General features: G+C 32.2%; 1 protein-coding gene across 1 annotated transcript; it reads left to right on the forward strand.

The window, feature by feature from the left end:
- The first annotated feature begins 1,141 nt into the window (after positions 1–1,141).
- On the forward strand, positions 1,142–8,893 carry LOC123192922 (putative DNA (cytosine-5)-methyltransferase CMT1). Its single transcript, XM_044605630.1, has 21 exons — positions 1,142–1,460; positions 1,556–1,593; positions 2,335–2,437; positions 2,515–2,622; positions 2,713–2,832; positions 2,941–3,040; positions 3,114–3,280; positions 3,410–3,475; positions 3,577–3,834; positions 5,892–5,950; positions 6,032–6,098; positions 6,231–6,560; positions 6,636–6,704; positions 6,774–6,860; positions 6,966–7,053; positions 7,153–7,271; positions 7,384–7,488; positions 7,566–7,609; positions 7,689–7,758; positions 7,846–7,949; positions 8,493–8,893. The coding sequence occupies exons 1-21, from the start codon at positions 1,206–1,208 to the stop codon at positions 8,668–8,670; spliced, it is 2,535 nt and encodes an 844-aa protein (XP_044461565.1). The 5' UTR covers positions 1,142–1,205; the 3' UTR covers positions 8,671–8,893.
- Positions 8,894–9,412: the final 519 nt, after the last annotated feature.

Genomic DNA, 9,412 nt, shown 5'->3' on the forward strand with positions numbered 1-9,412 from the left:
TAGATAATGTTTGATTTGAACCAAACTTGAATTCAATTTGAATAAATCTGAAATGAGTTAACTTTAAATTAGTTAGAACCTGCAACTTCAATATTTTTGAGTTTAAGTTTGAGCTTTAAAGTGTTTAGCTCGTTACGCTTACTAACTAAAAATTTTGATACAAAATGACGTCGTTTTGATCAATATATATTAAAAAGACATTATTTTAATAATAAGTTAGTTAAAAGTTTGAGTTCGAATTAAACTCAAACTTGAAACGAGCTGAACTCAAATTTATTTGAAGTAAATTCGAGTTTAAATTTAATTATATGCAAATCAAGACGAATTTAAATTTGATTCGACTCCGAACTAATCCTAATCATAGACATCAATTAAGTTGTACAATTATCTCTTATTTTAACTATATTCTGCTTAGTGATGAAGGTTAATTGTATTTTTATATTGTTACTCCATCAAATTTTCACTAGAAAATAATATTTACTTATTTTATTAATATTTTGGTTTATTATTTTTTTAAGACTATTAAAACATTTTTGATATAGTTTAATAAGTTATTGAATATAGAAAACTTAATTAAGAAATTAAAATATTAATACTAAAATTTGATTCAAAATCAAATAATCAATTGATTATTTGATAATTTTGGTCTAATTATAAATTAATTAATATATAATCGGTCAGCTTTGATTTAAAATTTTGATAAAATCAAAAATTCAATTCGATTTATAAAATTGGTTAACTTATTTTGGACACCCCACTAGATAAACTATATAACATAACATTGGATTTAACCATCAACAGAAAATGGTGGATAAGTGAATATTTGATAAATGTTTGGTTAAAAAATAATACCATTCAAATTTGTGGTCATTTCAGAGTTGTTAAACTTAATTACGAGTTTACGGCGGTTGACAATGTTATTTCCACCAGAATGAGGGTTAGGGGACAATTTCCCAAACGATCGGGTGACTTTTAATTACATAAAACATACGAGGTTCAGCTGAAATCAAAACTGCCATTAACCGTGTCAACCTTTTTATCAGATGAAATTACAAGTTAGCCCCTAAAAAATTCAAAAGATCTCCCATAGCTTTCCCGCCCATCTCAGAAATTAAAAAATTTATAATATTTTAAAACACCCCTTCTTCAAACCCGGAAAAACCCTCAACACTTCCCTCCGTCTTCCTTAAACCCTAAACAAAAAAATGGGTCGACCCGTGAAACGGACGACCCGAGAGAAGCCCATGGAGGAGACTGATGATCCGGTTTCCAGTGCGTCACCGCCATCTAAGAAAGCAAAGCAGCAAGACGGCGATGTGGTGGAGTTGTTGAACAAGGAGAAAAAGAAGACCCGAAAGAACAAACCCGACTCCGAACTCTCCCTCGTCGGTCCGCCCGTTCCTGCTTCTGAAGCTCTGAAGAAATGGCCGAGCAGATACACTTACAAAAGCTCTTCAAAGGTTAAACTGATTTTTTATTTTTATTTTTATGTTCGGAAATGTTTTTGCTTTGGAGATTCTGACTTCATTTTTTAAAATTTTTTTGGCTTTTCTAGAAGAAGAACGGAGCTCCCGCAGAGACTGCTACTAGTCGGTGAGATTTATAAGTATTTATTTTATTTGCATTCAATTGATCACGGATACAAGGTCTTTTTAAAGTTATTTTTTAATCCATTAGGAAAAAAATGGCTTTTCATGGAACACTTCCAGATAATATCCAAAGTGATTCTGATTCTTTGTCTTGAAAAGTTACTTTATGCTTCTGAAGAAGTGTTTAATTGATATTCATCTAGAAAGTATACTTATGTTGAAGGATGATGACAACTTTTCAAAGGCTTCAAGACTAAATTTTTAAAATCATACCCAGTTATTAACTTTTCCTTTTTTAGTAACTTATACAGATTGATGTGCTTGAATATAGTTCAAAGCAATAAGATCAAATAATCACATTAGTATTTATCACTTTGTATAGATAAGTTATTAGGAAAAGTGAGTAATCTTAGTATTATTCAAATTTTTTAAGACAATCTATATGTACTAACAATGAGTATTAATTTATGTAGTAAGGATTGCATATCATCATGTGATTGTTTATTATTTTATTTTTAATTAAAATTACTCAATCACATGTTGATACATTATTGTCATTACATGAATTATTAGTATTCATTGTTAGTACATATAGTTTTGTTAAATTTTTATAGTCTTTTTTAATGTTTAAGGAAATTTTACTTTTATAAATTACTTCCAAACACACCTCAATTGGGCTTCTTACCATTCATATTTGTGAATTATTCATAATATCATTGTGTTGATATTTGTGTTCTGGGTATAGTGGATCAAATGAAGAGGAAGAAGTTCAGCAGGCAAAGTGCCATTACACTAGAGCTTTAATAGATGGCTGTGTGTACAATTTAGGTGACAATGCTTATGTCAAGGTAACTTCTTAATTCTTTATCTTCCTTTCATTGAAAGTGTTTCTCAGTTCATATATTGATTATTGCTTAATTTTCAGGCTGAGGATGGAAAACTTGATTATATTGCTAGAATCATTGAGTTGTTTGAAGGTACTGATGGGGAGCTATACTTTACTGCTCAATGGTTTTATAGAGCAGATGACACAGTAAGATTATTCAGATTATTCCATATTTTTTTACTCATGGCTTTACACTCTGTTTGGTGTATTGAACATGCAAATTTTGGTCATTTCTAGGTCATCAAGGACCATGCTAACCTTGTTGACAAAAGGAGAGTGTTTCTGTCAGATGTTAAAGATGACAATCCACTGAATTGTATTGTGTCTAAAGTAAACATTGCTCAAGTTGCCCCAAATGTGAGAGTATTGCCTTGTGCTTTCTTTAATTATTTTCTCCATTTTATGGTTCAATTGATGCATTCTTTTCGATATAAAGGATAGTAATTAGTTCACTTCACATTTCAGGTGGACTTGAAGGCAAAGGAGGAAAAAATTCCTCCCTGTGACTTGTATTGTGACATGAAATACTCATTGCCTTACTTGACTTTTTCAAACATAATCACAGGTAATTTGTTTTGCTCCTACAGTATTTTTTTTTTCAGCTCAATTAATTGATGTTATTTGGTTTCTTAACTCAGAAATTGATAAAAGAGATAGTGATACATCAACTATTTCAAGTGAGAGTAGTTCGGACAACACCACTGGTAATTCTGAGATGCGTTTGCTGGACTTGTATGCTGGTTGTGGTGCCATGTCCACTGGTTTGTGTATTGGTGCGTCATTATCTGGAGTAAAATTAGTAACTGTAAGTAAATAATTGATCCTGATGATATTTCCATCAGCTTTTAGTGAATGGATCTGCATTATGTCATTATCGAAGATATTACTTTTAAATGAATTGGAAGCATGTTTATTCTTTTTGTGTTTAATGTAGAGGTGGGCTGTTGACATAAATGCTGCTGCATGTAAAAGTTTGAAATACAATCATCCTGAGACTCAGGTATAGTGTCCTTCTAAATGAGTACTCTTAATTGTTCATATGCTGAGGATTTGTTCGGTTAAGTCTGATATCTCATTAAAATATAATTTTTGTATGAGTAGGTGAGGAATGAAGCAGCGGAAGATTTTTTATCTTTACTAAAGGAATGGGAAAAGTTGTGTCAGCAATTCTCATTGTTTGGTTCAGACAATGAGCCAGAGCAGAGTTTGAACTCAGTTAGCAAAGAAGAAGAAGAAGATGATGAAGAAGAAAATGATAGAGCCTCCAATGTTTCTGATGAAGAATTTGAAGTGGAAAGGTTATTAGCTGTTTGTTATGGTGATCCTAACAAAGTGAAGAAACCTGGAGTGTATTTTAAGGTATTCTATATTTCATTTGGAAAATTTTGGCCACATGTCACATTTGTTCAATATTCTTTGTTTACTAAGCTCTCTATAGTGCATATTTCATTACTGGTCAAACTTTTCTGAATATGTTATTCACTTTTTTCTTGAAATGTTTGTTTTCTAGTTTGAATAATTGTGGCGTTTCCTTCATTAGTATTGTTGCATTATTTTGCAAATTTATGGCATTGCTTCATTTGAGTTTTGTCTAATCAAAATTTATATAAATGTAATGGAGCTAGATAACTAGAATTTGACAACTATCCATAGTCAATAGATACTCTTTAGTTGTCTTCCTATTCATTGCCTTGTGTTCCTGCCTAAGCTGGTATTGGGAGTTCGGTTTTCATTCAGTCTAAACTCAATGCATTTTCTCTTTGTTTTAACTATTTTACTGGGTAATGGCTCTTAACCAACATATGAACATATTGGATTTGTTTTGCTGCACATTAATGATAAAATCAAAGGGTTTTATCAAAGAAAGTTGGAAAAATTGGGAAGAGAATTAAAAAGAAAGCTAGGTATTTGATCATTTTGAGATGATCGATCTTCAATTTGATCATTTTGAGAGGATCAACTTCCAGATTAGCCAAAGGCTTTTAATGATATGTTTATTGCTTGTTAAAAAATTGCCAAAAGACATTACATATTTGTAGAGTTTCTAATCCTTAGTCAACTAGGACAATCTAATAAAAGAAATAAATATAATATTCATACTATAATTAGAATTCAAATCCCTAAAATAAAGGAATTCTAATAGTGCCCGCCTCTTTAAAAGAGTCTTGTCCTCAAGGTTGAGCAACAATGAATTTTGGAAAGTTGCCTTTGGGTTTACCTTATCAGGTTTTGGGTCAGGTTTAATGATTAGGTTTAGTTTTAGTTGTAAAAGGATTGGATTTGGTTGGTATGGATTTAGTTGTAAAGAGATTGGATTTGAAAAATGTTTTGGTTTAATTGAAAGGAGTTTGGTTTGATTAAGTTGATTGTATTTGAGTTTGATAGGTGAATGGTTGGGTTCGGTGGTTAAATTGTCTTTGGGCATATGGTGTAATTTGAAGTAACTAATTGAGTTTAATTATATTTTGGACCAGACTGGACACCTTGATAACTCTTTTCTCATGTTTCATCTTGACCTTCAATATACTCTACTTTCATGTAAAGGTATCATGTTGTTGGTAGCCTTTACCTGCAACTTCAGGTTGTTCTGGTTGTTTGTTGGATCCAAAATTCCATCTTATTGACTTTTGTTAAGGCTCTCAAGCAAGTTCTTCTTGCAATTATTGAGGTCATCACGCAAATTCTTCCTATAATAATTAAATAGACTTTTAAGTTCTATCTTAAGGGCTTCTAATTGTGATTCTATTTGTGATTTCATAGAGTTATTAGTAGTTATTGTGTAAGATTGAGAAACTCTAGAAGAACTGTTGAAATACTAAATGATAAAACCCAAGGGTTTTGTCAAAGAAGTTAGGGAAAATTGAGAAGAGAATTAAGAAAAAAGATAGAGATTTGTTCAATTTGAAGAGATCGACCTCCAATTTGATTACTTGGAGGGGATCGACCTCCAATTTGATTACTTGGAGGGGATCAACCTCCAAATTAGCCAAAGGCTTTGAACGATATGTTTATTGTTTGATAAAAAATAGCCTAAAGATAATACATATATACAAAATTTCTAATCCTTAGTCAGCTAGGATAATATTCCTTAGTCAACTTCCTATTCTAATAAAGGAAATAAATGTAATATTCATACCATAATTAGAATAAATCAAATTAGGATAAATCCTTAAAATAAAAAAAAGCTAACATTAGGATTCAAATCCTAAAATAAAGGGATCCTAACAATTAACTTGGATAAAACATTCTCGTCTTGTTATTCTTGAATTGAAAATTTTCATAGTTTGGTTGAGAACTGATGTTTCTGTGAAATGTAGAGGGTTCACTGATTTTTTTTTTTCTTGCTCCTAGTATTTAGCATTCTGTCATCTTGAAGAATCTAATAACAACTTTTATTTAATATATGTGAAATTCAGGTGCGCTGGAAGGGATACGGTCCTAGTGAGGACACATGGGAGCCTATTGAGGGCTTGAGGTACTTGTCGTTGCCTTTTTTCATTTTTGTTTCATGTTTCTTCTATAACTAACGATCTGTATCACTTTAAATTTGCATCAGTAACTGCGAGGAGAAACTGAAAGAATTTGTAACAAAAGGGTTTAAATCAAATATATTGCCACTTCCTGTGAGTTCTTTATATTGTATTTTTATATGGTTAAATTATCTACTTGTTGGTGGATTGCTTTTAGTGTAATCACTATTATTCTTATTCTTATTTTTTTTGGCATGATGTTAATGTTGTTGAATGCCTATATAGGGTGATGTTGATTTTATATGCGGGGGGCCTCCATGTCAAGGAGTTAGTGGTTTCAATCGTTTTAGAAACTCCAAAGCTGCCTTGGAGGACATAAAAAATCGTCAGCTGTTAGTATTCATGGACATTATCGAGTTTCTAAAGCCAAGATATGTTCTAATGGAGAATGTTGTAGATATTGTAAAGTTTGCTGGTGGATTTCTAATTCGTTATGCTATAGGACGTCTTGTTTCCATGGACTATCAAACTCGACTAGGGATGATGGCAGCAGGTTCTTATGGTTTAGCACAATTTCGGATGCGGGTTTTCTTGTGGGGTGCCCAACCTTCTAAGGCATGTATATTCTTCAATTTCATTTGATCATGATATCATGAGCTATGTGATCTTATTGGCTCTTATTCTTGTCAGAAACTACCACAATATCCATTGCCAACTCATGAGGTCTTATCTAGGGGTCTTATTCCAAATGAGTTTGAGGTATGTCTCGTTTAACCGATGATGTGATCATTGCTGGCAAAAATTTACCAATAACTGTCGTTCACCCAGGAAGTTGCTGTTGCATATGCTAAGGACCAACCTTTTCACTTAGAGAAGGCGGTTTGTCTTGATGATGCAATATCAGATCTCCCACCAGTAAGTGTTGTTCCGAAAAATATATCCTTCGATCAACCTCTTCAAAAAGCTTGAGTGTTTTTGTGCTATTTGAAGTTATTTATGAAAATTTAATTCTCATCTTAGGTTACAAATGATGAGAGTCAGGATGAGAGGAAGTATGGGACGATAGCTCGCAAAGAGTTTCAAAAATATATCAGACTAAAGCGAAACTGTAAGCTTAATGAATTTATATTGCTCTTTGTAATGTAGATCTTGTAAAATAGCCAACTAGTCAATGGTGTTAAGTTGATCCTCTTTTGTGTCTTTATAGATGTGGTTAGTCTTTCGACTCCTCAAAATGCCCCACGACCTGGGTTATTGTATGATCATCGACCATTGAAACTGAATGAAGATGATTATGAAAGAGTCTGCCGTATTCCCAAAAAGAAGGTTTCACTGCTTTTCCCAATGACATTACTCTTTTTTTTTTTTTTAATTTTGTTTTACACTGCTTATGCATATTTCTTATTGTGGATCAATTCGGCCTGTTCTTTGTGTTTAGGGTGCAAACTTCAGGGACCTACCAGGTGTCTTGGTTGGTCCAGATAATAAGGTAGTTTGGGACCCTTCCATGGAAAGAGTGATGCTTAAATCTGGGAAACCATTGGTAAGTACACTTGGCGTAATCACCTTCATCTTCTCTTTTCATGAAAAGGTATCTAATTGGTATGATCATTTGCGTAGGTCCCTGACTATGCCATGACCTTTATCCGTGGAACATCAACCAAGTAAGAACCAGATTATTCTGAATGACTTGCTAATTCTGATAGTTCACTCTCTAATATCTTATAACGTAACTGATTTCAGACCATTTGGCCGTCTATGGTGGGATGAAATTGTTAGCACAGTTGTGACAAGAGCGCAGCCTCACAATCGGGTATGCTTTTGAATCAACTATCATGATCTACATTGCCTAAATAAAGCAAATTCAAATTTCATGTTCTCATAATTATTCCTTTTGCAGACTCTACTTCATCCTTTACAAGATAGAGTACTCACTATCCGTGAAAATGCAAGATTACAAGGATTCCCTGACTGCTATCGACTTTTTGGCTCTGTCAAAGAGAGGCAAGCGAATTTGAACTTTTATGGATTTTCTTTTGAATAGTTTTATTGTTAAAGAGTGATAATATTTGCACGATTACTGATTTGGGTACCTATTATGACATGTTACTATATAATAAGTATTAGTTTATCTTTAATTCAAAATCATCTAATTATATAATAACACATCAATATTGATATCTAAATTAATATTCATTATGAGTGTACATATCTTAAACATATATTTCAAGATTTCATTGGAGGGCATATGAACACTATGGTATGGTCCTTATTTTAAGACTTTTTGCGTAATTGGACATTTTAAAACTAAAGGTAGATCTAATCTAGATCAATCTCAAGTTGAAGTTGAAGTTTTTATCATTTGGTTGTCCGGTGATTTTTTTAATTTTTGATGATATTATTCACCCTTTTGATGACTTTGTTTAGTTAATCGACTCAGATTAAATTTAACCCTTAATTAAAATGCATAGAAGTTCCCAGCATTAGGATTACAGAAAGGGTCTAGTAATTAGTCCTGAACATTTAGTGTTATTTTCCAATTTTCAGGTACATACAAGTTGGGAATGCAGTGGCTGTCCCGGTTGGCATTGGACTGGGATACACTTTTGGTCAGGCTTGCCAAGGATTATCGGATGACCAGGCATTGACGACTCTGCCTTTCAAGTTCCCCAACTGTCTTGCACAGTCATCTTCAACTCAAGTGGAGGAAGATGATTCTGACTGAAATGGTAAGGAAACACAGATTAATTTTATCCTCCCTTTAATTTTCTGGCTGATCTGAGATTAAGTCATTTGAATACGATGTCAGTAAATTATAATTCAACCTCATTGAAGAACTAATAGCATTCTTGCTGAGGATGATTCCAGCATAAACTCAACTTTAAAATCTATTTCTAAGTGCTATGATTGAAAAGCAAGATAACTCCTTAAACTTTATTTTCTTTTCAGTTTTGGAGTGAGATAAGATATCATACATGCAAAATGCCACCAAACAGAGAATAGTTATAAGACTTGATACAAGTAGGGTTGGATTTGATTCTAGGTTGAGCGTGAACAAGGATTTAAAAGAATTAGTTTGAGATTTGATGATTTGAAGTTTTGTCTTTATTCTAAAATAAAATTATTTCTATGTCAAAAGTTTCAAAATTCCTTATAAATAACGATTTAATAAATTTAATATATTAATTGTCTTACATAAAATTTTCCATATTCACATAATTCAAGAATTGTAAACGCCACACATTAAGAATTTCCCTACAATTGTAATACTCTAAATTCGGAATTTATTCAAATTGGAATATTACCAATTTCATGTCTTAATTCAAAAATAAAATTATTTCTACATCATAAAAGTTCTAAATTCCTCATAAATAATAATTTAAGTCTTGTATAAAATCTTTTATAATCACATAATTCATGAATTGCAAACCCTACATGTTAAGAATTTTCTCAACTTATCTCCTTCC

The sequence above is a fragment of the Mangifera indica genome, chromosome 12, assembly GCF_011075055.1.
Source record: "Mangifera indica cultivar Alphonso chromosome 12, CATAS_Mindica_2.1, whole genome shotgun sequence".
In the NCBI taxonomy this organism is placed as follows: domain Eukaryota; kingdom Viridiplantae; phylum Streptophyta; class Magnoliopsida; order Sapindales; family Anacardiaceae; genus Mangifera; species Mangifera indica.

Bases quoted from the DNA above. Each gene is read 5' to 3' on its own strand.
- LOC123192922 (XM_044605630.1), top strand. From the start codon at position 1,206: ATGGGTCGACCCGTGAAACGGACGACCCGAGAGAAGCCCATGGAGGAG. The intron at 1,461-1,555 runs GTTAAACTGATT...TGGCTTTTCTAG, and splicing joins CTTACAAAAGCTCTTCAAAG to AAGAAGAACGGAGCTCCCGC. The intron at 7,272-7,383 runs GTTTCACTGCTT...CTTTGTGTTTAG, and splicing joins GCCGTATTCCCAAAAAGAAG to GGTGCAAACTTCAGGGACCT.